We start from the raw sequence: 14,460 nt of genomic DNA, 5'->3' as shown, positions 1-14,460 counted from the left end.
AGCATGGACTGATAGCATCCCTGTCTATCACCAACTCCCAGAGCTTGCTTAAACTCATGTCCATCAAGTCAGTGATGCCATCAAACCATCTCATCCTCTGTCGTCCCCTTTTCCTCCCACCTTCAATCTTTCTGAGCATCAGGGTCTTTTCCAGTGAGTCAGTTCTTCGTGTCAGGTGGCCAAAGTATTGGAGCTTCAGCTTCAGCATCAGTCCTTCCAATGAATATTCAGGACTGATTTCCTTTAGGATTGACTGGTTGGATCTCCTTGCAGTCCAAGGGACTCTCAAGAGTCTTCTCCAACACCATAGTTCAAAAGCATCAATTCTTCAGCACTCAGCTTTCTTTATAGTCCAACTCTCATATCCATACATGACTACTGGAAAAATCATAGCTTTGACTATATGGACCTCAGTAGAGAGACTCAATTGATTTGAGCTGGCAGAGGGAAAAATCAGCATATTTGAAGACAGATCAACAGAGATTATGCTGTTTGAAGAGCAGGAAATAACAATAAAGCAAAATGAATAAAACCCCAGAGAAATGTAGGACACCAACCGCTACCACCTCATATGTAATAAGAGAAGAGTAAGGAGCAGAAAACATGTTTAAAGAAATAATGGGACTTCCCTGGTGACCAGTGGTTAAGAATCTGCCTGCCAATGCAGGGTACACAGGTTCGAGCCACAAAGTTTCTACATGCTGTGGGGCAACTAGGCCCATGTGCTGCAACTACAGAGCCCATGTTCTAGAGCCTGAGAACCACAACTACTGAGCCCATGTGCCTAGAGCCCATGCTCCGCAACAAGAGAAGCCACCACAATGAGAAGCCCATGCACCACAACTAGAGAGTAGCCCCTGCTCTCTGCAACTAGAGAAAGCCCACACATAGCAATGAAGACCCAGCATAGCCAAAAAAATAAAATCAGTCTTTATTGAAATAAAAGAAATAATGGATGAAACATCCCAAATTTAGTGTAAAACATTAATCTACATATCCAAGGAGCTCAAAGATTTCCAGGTAGGATAAGCCAAGATCCATATTCAGAAACATCATAGTAAAAAAGTTAAAAGCTAAAAACACACATCTTGAGAGCAATATGAGAAAAATGACTTGTTATGTATGTGAAAGTCACTCAGTTGTGTCTGACTCTTTGTGACTCCATGGACTATAGCCTGCCAGGCTCCTCTGTCCTATGGAATTCTCCAGGCAAGAATACTGGAGTGGGTTCCCTTCTCCAGGGGATCTTCCAACCCAGGGATTGAACCCAGGTCTCCCACATTGCAAGCAGATTCTTTACCATCTGAGCCACCATAAAGGGAATCCAGATAAGATTATCAGCTGACTTCTTTTCAGAAAAAAAGTAGAGGCCAGAAGACAGTGGAATGGTATGTTTAAAAGGCTGAAGAAAGGAAGTACAACCAAGAAACTTCTAATTATCTTTCAAAAAAACAAACTGAGATAAAGACATTCCCAGATAAATAGTGAGAGAATTTGTTGCTAATAGACCTATGTTAGGTGGTTAGTCACTTCAGTCATGTCCAACTCTTTGCAAACCTAAGGGCTGTAGCCTGCCAGGCTCCTCTGTCCGTGGGATTCTCTAAGCAAGAATACTGAAGTGGGTTGCCATGCCCTCCTCCAGGAGATCTTCCCGACCCAGGGATTGAACCCATCTCTCTTATGTCTCCTGCATTAGCAGGCGGGTTCTTTACCACTAGTACCACCTGGGAAACCCAGACTTACTTTACAAGAAATACTAAAAGTTCTTTATACTAAAATAAGGTGACCAAAGGCAGTAGCTGGAATCTGCACACACATACACACACACACACACACACACACACACACACACACACAAACCAGACCACTGGTAAAAATAATTATAAAATACGGTATAATTACATATTTCTTTTTTCTTATCTTAACTGACCTAAATGAGTTTGAGCAAGCTCTGGAAGTTGGTGATGGACAGGGAAGCCTGGTGTGCTGCAGTCCATGGGGTCGCGAAGAGTCAGACATGACTGAGCAACTGAACTGAACTGACCTAAAAATCAATTATATAAAACTTGTTTTATACATTTTATACAGTAACTTGTATTGTTGTGCTTATAGCATATAAAAATGTAAATATATGTGATAATATCAGAACCAAGGAGGTGGGTGGGAGCAAAACTATATTGAATTAAGAAAAAGATAACCAAATAATAACTCAACTCCACAGGAACAAATGAAGAAAATGAGAGATGGTAAATTAGAAAGACATCCTATGTTCATGGATTAGAACACTTACTATTAAGTGTTAAGATAGCAACATTCCCCAAATTGATCTATAGATTCAATGCAATTCTTGTGCACATTCCAGCTGTCTTCTTTGTAAAAAATGACAAGCTGTTTCTAAAATGTATATGGAAATCCAAAAGACCAAGAATGGTCAAAACAATTTTGAAAAAGAAGAACAAAGTTAGAGGACTCACACTTTCTGATTTCAAAACTTACTTCCAAATATTGTGATACTGGCATAAGGATAGACACATAGAATAACATAATAGAACTGAGAGTCCAGAAGCAACACATGGTCAGTTGATTTTTGACAAGGATGCCAAGATAGTTCAGTGGGGAAAGAATGATGCTGGGAAAACCAAATATCCACATGCAAAAGAATGAAATTGGACTTCTTCTCTACCATAGACAAAAACTAACACAAAATAAATCATAGATTTAAATGTAGGAAGGAAAACTGTAAAAGGTTTTAATCCAGTAGGGCTTCTATAACAGAACACTGCAGAATATGTGGCATAAAGAACAGGAATTTATTTTCTCAGAGTTCTGGAGGCTAGAAGTCCAAGATCAAGGTGTCAGAAGTGCTGGTTTCTGATGAATCATCTCGCCTTGGCTTGCAGACAACCACCTTCCCTGCCGTGTCTTCATATGGCCTTTTCTCTCTGTGTGTGCACTCCTGATGTCTCATTTCATAAGTATACCAATCCCTATAGTATAAGGGCCCCACCCTCATGACCTCATTTAACGTGAATTACCTCCTTAAACCTTAGACTTCCCTGGTGGCTCAGACGGTAAAGTGTCTGCCTACAATGTGGGAGACCCGGGTTCAATCCCTGGGTTGGGAAGATCTCCTGGAGAAGGAAATGGCAACCCACTCCAGTATTCTTGCCTGGAAAATCCCATGGACGGAGGAACCTGGTAGGCTATAGTCCATGGGGTCGCAAAGAGTTGGACATGACTGAGTGACTTCACTTCACCTCCTTAAAAGCCTCACTTCTAAGTACAGTCACATTGGGGGTTAGGGCTTCAACATATGAATTTTATGGGGGAAATTTTGAGTTTATAACAAACATTTAGGGAAAAATATAGGATTAAACCTTCCTCACCTTGGCTTAGACAAGGCCCTGTTAGATATGACACCAAAAGTATAAGCAAATAAAGGAAAAATAAATTGGAATTTGTCAACTTAAGATAAACTTGTGTTTAACAACTCTTGGGCTTCAAAGAACCCTTTCAAGAAAGTGAAAAAATACCCACAATATTATAGAAAATATTTGCAAATCATATATCTGGTAAGAAACTTGTATCTAGAGTATGTAAAGAACTCTCACAACTAGACAGCGAAAAGATAACCTAATTTGAGATGGGCCAAGAACCTGAATTGACATTTCTCCAAAGATAATTCACATGACTAATAAATACATGAAAAATTGCTGAACATCATTAGTCACTAGGCAAATGAAGATGCAAGCCATAATGAGATACCATATCACACCCTCTGGGATGGCTATAATCAAAAAGACAGAAAATGAATGTTTCTGAAGATATGGAGAAATTGGAACCTTCATATGTTGCTGATGGAAATGTAAAATAGTACAGCCACTTTGTAAAAGAGTCTGGCAACTCTCATAAGGTTAAACAGAGTTACCATATGATCTAGCAGTTTCATTCTTAGGTATATATTCAGGAAAAATGAAAACATTTTTACTAAAAAGCTTGTGCTCATGCATGAATTTTCATAGCAGCATTGTTCATAGTATTCAAAAAATAGAAACAACATAAATGTTTATCAACTACTCATTGGATAAATAAAATGTGATATACCTGCACAATTGAATGTTTTTAGAAATAAAAAGAAATGAAGTACTGATACATGCTACAACATGGATGAACCTTGAAAACATTATGCTAAGTGAAAGAAGCCAGACACAACAAGTCACATATTGTATGATTGCATTTGTAAGAATAGTATGGCAAATCTATAGAGATATAAAGTACATGAGTGATTGCTTGGCCGGGACTGGGTACAGAATGATGGGACAAGTGTTGAAGGGAAATGGGGAGTGACTGAAATGGATACAAGATTTCTTTGGAGGGATGGTGAAAATGTTCTAAAATTGATTATGGTAATCGTTGCAGAACTGTGAACACTAAAAACCACTAAATTATTTACTTGAAATGGGTGAATTATATGGTATGTGAAGAAGATCTCAATATTACTGTTTTTAAAAATAAGGGAGAGAGAGGCTTAATTTTAGGCAAGTGCAAATCAGTCTGTGGAGTAGACCACTGGGTCAGCCTCATTTCTGGATATTTTAGTGTGCTTTATGCAGCACTGCCATCTTTGGCCTTACCCAAGCCCTACTTCATTTCACCTGTGTATCTCACCTCTGCACCCTCTTTTCTTTTTTTTCCATTTATTTTTATTAGTTGGAGGCTAATTACTTTACAATATTGTAGTGGTTTTTGCCATACACTGACATGTAAATCCATGGCTGATTCATGTCAATGCACCCTCTTTTCTACAGGCAGTGCCTTGGCTCCATAGAAGGGACAGGAACCAGATGTTATGTATGGTCTTGCTTCAAGAGACAGGTCCTCTCCTGTGGTTAACAGGGTTGTTTAAGATCATTCAATAAATAATTATTGAACATCTACTATTCAAAATATTGTTTAATATCATTCAGATTAGACTGTGAGTTACTTTTAGGGGCTATATGAGATGTTTGGGGGGGCTACAAATATGAATAAGATTTCTTCAAATTCAGGTAAAGATTTATCTGTGGTACAAAGTAAAAACTAAGTTCATAAGAGCAAGAAAAATAAAATTCTGTGAAGCACAGAAGAGGGGAATCAATGAGAACATCACAGGGGAGACAGCATTTGAACTGGACCTTGAAAGAACAGTTAGGATTTCAAGATATGGAGAAAGCTGTGTAAACAGAATATCATGAGCAAAAGGACAAATGGTAGATGTGTGTCATTTATATGGTATAGTGACTAGTTAGTCTAAGTTGAGTCTAAGTGAGTCTAAGTTGAGTCTAAGTGACTAATTGAGTCTAAGAGATTGTCAAAACCGGTTTCACACTTACTGCTTTATCTCAGTCTGTGTTCAAGTACCTTGGCACACAAAGCTGACAAAATAAAGCTATGAAGCTGATGTCCAATATTACTGCCTCTCTTTTTTTCCTCTCTATCCAAGAGGTTAAGGTGGGTCAATACCACTACAAAAAAGACCCTTTGCTCCCCATGCTGCCCTGTGCTGTGGTTTCTGTTTTGACAGAGCCATGGATCAGGAGGAGTTTGCAATCTGATGATCTGAATCATATAGTCATTTTTTATTTTAAACTTAGAGTTCTGTGATTTAAAATATTTGCCAATAAATCAGAGATTTAAATGCAAAAAAAAAGAAACTGAAAGCACTAGAAACATTCATGAGATAAAACTTTTTAATAAAAACTTCTGAGAAGAAAAATATACTGTAAGCAAAATGGAAGGTCAAACAAACTAGGAAAAATACTTGCAACACATATGATGGGCAAAAGTCCAATTTCTTTAATATTTATTAATATATTAATAACAGAAAGATGGGCAATTCAATATAAGTTGAAGGATATGAAAATGCAAAAAGTTCATAGGAAAAGAAATACAGCTGGCTTATAAACATAAGACTCACAACCTTACTCAAAATAAAAGAGCTACAAATTAAAGTGCAAGGATATTCTATCTCTGATCCACTAGAGTAGTAAAGATCAAAAACTTTTATTAAAGCCTGTGTTTACAAACATGTTGGAAATAGGCAGGCAGTGCTGGTTGGTATGTAAACCATGGAATTTCTTTGCAGAATAACATGCTGATGATTATCAACATTTAATGTACATGTGGTGAATTATTTAGAGAGAGGAGTACCAATGTTTGTAGCTTACTTAGAAATTTATCAAAAATTGGAAGGAATGTTGGATGGATATATACATGATTTAAAAGTATAGTAAAATGTTAATGGTTGAGTCCAGATGGTGTGTAAAATCTACAGCTACCACTATAAAATTCTTTCCTTTTTTGTTTGAAAATATTCAAAATAAAATATTGGAAAAAGTAATATGCATGAATCTGTGACTCAGTAGTTAAGAATTTACCTTGATATACTGGTGCATGTGCACAAAGATATAAACACACAGATATTCACTGCAGCACTGATAGTAGTGATGAAAGATTAGATGCAACACAAATGTCTTTCATTAGGGAACTGGTTATACAAATAGCTTTTCAGTGGAATGCTATGTAGTCACTTTTTTTTAATGAGGCAGATATATTTGTCTCCAAGTTGTATATTAACAAAGCAAGGTGCAGCATATTTTTGCACAATTTTTATATATGCATAATGTATCTCTGAAAGGATACAGAGGAAACTGGTTAAGATTGGTTTCTTCTAGAGAGGAAACTTGGCAGGGTGGGAGTGATGTGATCCTGATGGGGAGAAAAACTTTCACTGTGTAATTGTTGGTATTTCCCTTGATGGCAGGGAGAGGAGAGGAGTTAGTTTTTAAACAAAAATGGATCATGTTGTACACACTTGGAAGCAGTATAGTATCTTGGTTAGGAACTTAGTCTCTGAAATGAAACAAAAGTTTACAGTCAATTGAGTCCTATTTCCACTATGTATTAGTTTCATGGATTTAGGCAAATATTTAACTTCTGTAAGCCTCAAGCAGAAAATAGAGGTAACCACCTCTTAGAGTTGTGAAAATTGAATGTATAATTCATGTAAAATATTTTATTTATAAGCTCTCTTTGTATAGTTCAAATTTAGATTAATTATCATTTTTACTCTCCAAAATATGGTTTTGTGTTCTTAAAATCATAATCTTCACCCACTTATTATTTAGACTCCCTCCAAGCCTTCTTTAAAATGTTTATCTTTCTTTTTCCAGATGCCTAGGTTTATACATTTAAACACAGCACCAATTAGTTACCTGTAGAATTAGAAGTCTGAGAATTTTCATTAAAACAAATATCAATCAAAATTCTTCCATTTTAAAACATTCTGGTGCCTCACTTAGTTGAAAACTAGCCTAGGACTGATTTGTGGTATTATTTTTATGTTTTAGAAATCAAAGTGCTTCTTGATTCCTCAGCAGGAGTAGGACTCTTTGGGAGTAAGGGGGTCAGTTAGTCACTATGGCTGCCTATAAAGCCTGTAATGATAATTGACTAGCTCTATACCTTTATTCTCTTTTTCCTCAGGACTTCATATTATCCACAGTCTAGATGAAGTTAATTTCATACAGAACCTTGTGTTTTACATTGAAGCTGCATATAAAACTGCTGTAAGTACTCATTTTGGAATGAATTTTAAACCTGTGATGTTTTAAATATACTGAACAACCTATTGCTTCTCCTAAGGCTGCCGCTCATAGTGAACCAGTCTATAAGGCTTCTGGCAGAAGTTGCCTTCAGCCTCTTTCATTACTAAGCTCTGTCGTCCTTCTAGCGTTTATGGTTAAATGGGAGCAGAATAGCTAAGGAGTATTATCGGTCAGTTAGCTACTTAGAAATAAAGTTTAGTCGTGTGTTTAATATCATCTGTAGACATTGATTCAGTGCTTACTATACAAAAATAATTACTCTTTTTTACAACTACCATATGAGGTAGGTTTTTAATTAAGTCATTTTTTAATGAGGTCATAATATATTTAACATATCTCTCAGAAATTACTATTCTTCATTGCATGATGCTCATTGTGTTGAAAATGGCTGTGTCATATACAGTTCAGTGTTTTACTTGTTTAATTGTTTTGGTTTGGTTAGTTGTTTTTTCAGGTGTGAGGGAAAATGTGGAGCCTGTCCCTCCTTATTTACCAGAAGTGAAGTGAAAGTCGCTCAGTCGTGTCTGACTCTTTGCAACCCCATGGACTGTAGCTCACCAGGTTCCTCTGTCCATAAAATTCTCCAGGCAAGAATACTGGAGTGGGTAGCCATTCCCTTCTCCAGAGAAGAAGATATATCTAATATAGACATATGAGACATATGTCTAATATAGACATATGTCTAATATAGACATATTTGGTGCAAACATATTATTTGTTGATAGATTTTTGTTTTTTGATACCATAAGCCTGCTGTGATGCAGGGTAAAAACCAGGGTTTTCTGACCTCTATTGTAGCCAAGGTTGCAGCAGTAGAATTAATGATATTTGTGCCTTCTCATACTCTAATCTTTGCTGCACAAACTAGGGTAGAGCTAGGTTTAGGGGCAGATGAGACTCGCTATGGGATAAATATGGCTTACCTTTCTGAAACTTCATCTTTTGACACAGAGATTTGATATTAAAAGTAACTTAAGGTAAATACCAAAATAAATACAGGTGTGTGTGTGCATGTGCAAGCATGTGTGTGCATTTGAGTATTTCCAAGTTCTGTTCAATGAGAGAGCCTAGATGCCTGACACCATAGTGGCAATGAGCACTGGTACTCAGGTCTTGAATGTAACTATCATTCTCTAATGAAAGGAATGAAAATTACGTGTAAAAGTGGTTGATTCCAGGACTGGGGCAGGGAAAATACAAGATGAGACTGTATTTGAGCATCTTATGACAGAAAGGGAGAAAGTGTTTTTAAAAATGGAGCATGTTAAAAGAAAACAGGAGCCAATCTACAAGAACTCCCAATGGCCAGAGCTGGAACAATTTGAGCAAATAAATAATGGTAACATTTTATTACAACGCAGAGAATAAATTGAATATCTCTAAGTTCATACTGATATAAATAAATAACTGAGTAAAAAATGAGGGAGAACGGATAGTACTTCCTTAGAGAAGGACTGTAATTAATAAGTGTAGAGGTAATAAAGGAACTAGAAAATCACCATTGAAACACCACTATGATTGTTGCAGGGATAATTCACTGATGGATGCTAAATTAGTGGATGGATATTCGAGGAGAAACAAGTTATTTGCACAGTCATAAAGTTTATTTCTGAAGATATATATTAATTACAGGCATATCTCATTTCACTGTTTCACTCTCTTACGCTTAGCAGTTACTTGTGATTTTTACAAATTGAAGGTTTGTGACAACCCTATGTCAAGCAAGCCTATTGGTGCAATTTTTTGAACAACATTTGCTCATTTCATGTCTCTGTCACATTCTGGTAATTCTTGCAGTATGTCAAATCCTCCACCAGCAAAAAGATTTTGATTCACCCAAGTCTCAGATAATGGTTACCATTTTCTAGCAATAAGACATTTTAAAATTAATGTATGTACATTGTTTTCTTAGACTTAATACTGTTGTACACTTAATAGACTACAGTGTAGTATAAATATAACTTTTATATGTACTGAAACCAAAAAGTCATATGACTTGCTTTAATGCAATATTTGCTTTATCACTGTGGTCTGTAACTGAATCCACAGTATCTCCAAAGGATGCTTGCAAATAGTATAATAATATAATAGGAAAATGATAACAGTAGAATGGAGAAACTCTGTAGACACTACCTTAACCAAGCGATGAAGGTTGTTACAAGTAATAAGACATCAACATTGTGTACCCCTGATATGATGCACTAAGAAGGAGCATAATGTTTGTAGAATTCTAGTATTCTTGCCAAAAATGCATAACCTCAATCTAATCAAGAGAAGATATCAAGGAAACCCAAATTGAGGGAAATTTATTAAATATATGACCATTAATCTTCAGAAAGTGTCAAGGTATAAAAGACAAGGCTTGAGAAACTGTAACTGGAAGAGATTTAAGGAGGCATGACAAATGCAGCATGGTATTCTGGATTGCATCCTGGAATATAGAAAGGCTCTCAGTGGAAAAACTGGTGAAATCCTATGAAAGTCCATAATTCAGTTACTAATATTTTACTCATATAAATTTCACTTTGACAATTGTACTATGGCTATGTCAAGTGTTAACATTAAGGGAAGCTGAGTGAAAAGTGTATAGAAACTCACTGCTATTCTTGAAACTTCTCTGTTAGTCTAGTTATTTAGAAATGAACAAGTTTTAAAAAGTAATTTTAAATGTTACCTTTGTATTATCGAGGAGCTGTATAGCACTATGGTTAAGAGTGTAGGCTTTGGAGAACTTGGACTCTAATTTTAGCCCTGTCATTCATTAACTATGTGACCTTGGGTAAGTTGCTTAACCTCTCTTTGCACCTCAGTTTCATCATCTATAAAATGTAAGGATTAAGGATGATAATAATGTAAAGTGCATAAGTAAGTTCTTGGTACATTGTCATTGCCAACAGGGAATAAAATTAGACTGGATATTTAAGATAAAGTATTTGGGTTGATGTTTAGGCTCTGTTTCCTAGACCCCCTAGATATCCGCTTTGATGAAAAATTTTGATAAGGACCTCTTTAGATGAACTAAGTTACAGTTCTTAGCCATCAAGCTATCTTCTAACTTCTTGGAGTCCCCAAGAGAATTGAAAGCTAGTGGGGAAATAGTTATAGGGGGAACTCAACTCCTTGGCCTCTCCTTAGTAAGCATTGTGGGCAAACGTATGTATGGCAAGTTAGCTAATATTTATGCCTTTTATTCAAGGGTTGTATATCTAGTAAGCATTTAGTAGTGGTGACTTGCTAATGGTGTGTTGGTTATTTTATGCCAGGACTTTGGGATATGGGAACGTGGAGACAAGACCAATCAAGGAATCTCAGAATTGAATGCCAGTTCAGTTGGAATGGCAAAGGTAATTTTCCTCACTCTGCTTTTACCAAATGTGGGATAAGTCTCATACACTTTTGCCATCGATAAGGCCTTAACACGAATGTGGACCATCATCAAATTAATTGATCTTTTAAACCATGGGCAGTGTCCAGAGTCTCCCATATAATTATGGGCATGTAGGTAAATACTTCTTTCATAAGCTCTAGATTTGTATGTACAACTGCTTTTGTAGCATATCTCTATTTATATATCCCACAAATATCTCAGAAAACATGTCTTAAACTAAAATCATCTCTACCACAACAAAAATGAACAAAAGGAGGCTTATTTTCCCTTCCACACACCAAGTTGACAAAGCTTGATATCAGGAAACCATCTCTCAATTCTCCACCCCACTCACTCTCCTGAATCCCCTATACTGTTATCTTCATCATTATTATTTTCCACTTGGCTTCATCTTATCCTTCCTACTGCTACTGCCTTAATTTTAGCTTTTACCTCTGAAAGCAGCAAGAAGGCACAAAACTGGATAGCAGGAATAAGATCAAACATATCCATTATAATGATAAATATACATGACTTAATTTGTTTCTCCTACCTAAAAGCAAAGACATAGGTTTACTTAAAAAACAAAGAAAAGAAATTCAGTCTATACCTATACTACTTCTAAAAGCTCTAAGACAGCAAATTGCCACAGAAAGATTTAAATCAGAAAGATGGACAAGGTCTGGCCAAAATAAACAAAAAAGAGTATAGGTGACTATGAATTCAAATGAAGTACAATTTAAAGCCAAAAGTATCACATGGAACAAAGGGGACAAAGGGGGTCAAGATAGAATGAGAAAGTCTGGCCTGGAATGTAGTTTCAATTAATACAGAGCAAAATGTATTAAAAATACAAGGCAAAATAGAAACAGTTATAAGGGGACAGCTTAACCCTAAGAGGCAATGACAGATAAAATAAAACCAAAAATAAGATTATAGAGAATTTAAACTATATAATTAATGTGGTTTAATAAATTATATGTAATTTTGTCCTTATAAAATATGCATTCCCTGGGTAAATGTTTTTCTTTTTAATGTATTTTTGATTACCAAAATGATACAGATATTGAGCTTATTTTTAAAAATTAAATCATACTCTAATTTACCTCTATGAAACCTGATGTTTTAAATACAGCAGCCTCAAATTTTACTGAACAACATAACCAAACATCTTCTTTCATACAGATAATCTAATTCAATGTTTTCAATTGCCACACAAATTTAATAATTACCCTATTGATGATAATACTTTAGTGAGGATCTTTGTACATACATCCGGGTGAACCTGCATGAATATTTTTGTAGGATAGATTCCTAAAAGTGAAACCACTGGGTTAAGGGATGTACACTTTAAAACTGCCCTCCAAAACAATTTCCACCAGTTTACATTTTCCTCATTCATATATGATGGATATGGGCTTCTCTGGTGGCTCAGACAGTAAAGCCTGCAACGCAGGAGACCTGGGTTTGATCCCTAGGTTGGAAAGATCCCCTGGAGAAGGAAATGGCAACCCACTCCAGTAATCTTGCCTGGAAAATTCCATGGATGGAGGAGCCTGGTAGGCTACAGTCCATAGGATCACAAAGAGTCGGACATGACTGAGCAACTTCATATGATGGATATATGCCATCATGTGCCATCTGTATCATTTTCCTCAAACCCTCACTAACTCTGAATATTATCAATATTTTTGAGTAATTTGAATTAAAAATTTTTAACCACTGAAACATTTTTCTACATTTTATTTTGAAATCATTTCAGACTTTGGGAAACTTGTAAGGACTGTGCAAAGAATTCCCATATGCCCTTCATTCAAGTTCCCTACTTGTTAACATTTCTTTGTTCTTTCTGTTTACACATACACATTATTTTTTCCTGAACCAGTTGAGAGTAAATTGCAGACATGATGCTTCATGCCTCCTAAATATTTCAGTATAAATTTCCTCAAAGACAGTCCCATCACCATGGTCCAATCATCAAAATCAGGAAATGAACACTGGCATCATACTACCACGTAATCCAAAGATCCCATTCAAATTTCTTTAATTGTTCCAATAATATCATTGATAGCCAAAATCAAAAACAAACAAAAACCCCTATGATTCAGAATCCAATCCAGGATAACATGTTACATTTAGTTGTAATATCTCTTTGGATTTCTTTAACTTGGAATAATACTTCAGACTTGACTTACCTTTTATGATCTTGGCATTTTTAAAGATTATAGGCCAGTTGTTTTATAGGATGTCCTTCAGTTTTTGTGTGATATTTCCTCATGGTTTGATTCAAGCTATGCATTTTTGACAATAGTATCACAGAGATAATGACACGTCCTCAGTACATCATCAGGAAGTACAGCTGTGGATTTATCTCTTTACTGTTTATGTTAAGTTTGATGACTTTATTAAGGTGGTATCTGCCATATTTCTCTGCTGTAAATTTGCTATCTTCCCCTTGTAATTGTTAAGTATTTTGTTCCTGGATGATATCTGCACAACCCATTAGGTGTCAGTTAGGCATGATTTCTCCCAGGAAGCTTTCCAGAATTACCTGTATCCCAAAGATTAAGTCAGTTCTGTCTCATAATTGAGGAGCTACAAATAACTAATAAATATTTGAAAGAATATTCAACCTTGTTAGCAAATTAATGCAACTGACTCACCATTTTTCTATCAAATTAGGAAAAATTTCAAAGGTGATACTTGGTTTGCATTAAAGAAGTTAGTACACAGCTGGTGTTAGTTATATTAGTACAAACTGCATGGAAGGGAATGTAACATTATGTCTTAAAAATTGTTTATACCCTTTGACCCAGAGATTCTATTACAGGGAATTAATGCTTAAATGATAACTCATTCTACTCTGTTTTTATGAGTTTAACTTTTTTTAGGTTCCACACATAAATGATATAATATTTGCCTGACATCTCATTTAGTATAAAGCCCTCAAGGTATATCCAAGTTGTCATAAGTGGTAGGATTTCCTTCTTTCTTATGGCTGAATGATAATCCATTACACACACACACAGAGGCAGGTGAGCACACATATACTTCACATCATCTTTATCTACTCATCTGTTGATGGACACAAATTATTTCTCTATATCGTCAATGATGCTGCAGTAAACAGGAGTGCATATTTTTCGATATCCTGTTTTTATTTCCCTTGGATATATACCCAACAGAGAAATTGCTGGATCATATGGGAGTTCTATTTTTAATTTTTTGAGAAACCTCCATAGTTATTATTTTCCATGGTTGCTGAAACAACTTGCATTCCTATCAAGTGTGTACAAGGCTCTCTTTTATCCACATCTTCACCAATACTTATCTTTTTTATGATAGCCATTCTGAAAGATGTGAGGTGATTGTGGTTTTGACTTGCATTTCCCTTTTGATTAGTGATGTTGAGCATCTTTTCATGTTCCTGCTGGCCATTTCTTTGTT

General features: G+C 35.9%; 1 protein-coding gene across 5 annotated transcripts in view; it reads left to right on the top strand.

The window, feature by feature from the left end:
- The window catches only part of PHKA1 (phosphorylase kinase regulatory subunit alpha 1), a 155,685-nt gene that overhangs the window by 15,365 nt on the left and 125,860 nt on the right, over positions 1-14,460 (top strand). For all 5 annotated transcript variants that reach the window (XM_020871664.2, XM_020871662.2, XM_020871661.2 and 2 more), the window contains exons 5-6: positions 7,525-7,607; positions 10,910-10,990. In XM_020871664.2, coding sequence (XP_020727323.1) covers positions 7,525-7,607; positions 10,910-10,990 — 164 coding nt within the window. The remainder of the gene's footprint in view (positions 1-7,524; positions 7,608-10,909; positions 10,991-14,460) is intronic.

The sequence above is a fragment of the Odocoileus virginianus genome, unplaced genomic scaffold, assembly GCF_023699985.2.
Source record: "Odocoileus virginianus isolate 20LAN1187 ecotype Illinois unplaced genomic scaffold, Ovbor_1.2 Unplaced_Contig_28, whole genome shotgun sequence".
Lineage (NCBI taxonomy): Eukaryota > Metazoa > Chordata > Mammalia > Artiodactyla > Cervidae > Odocoileus > Odocoileus virginianus.
Note: the sequence above shows the minus strand (reverse complement) of the source record. Positions and strands in the feature narration are given on the sequence as shown.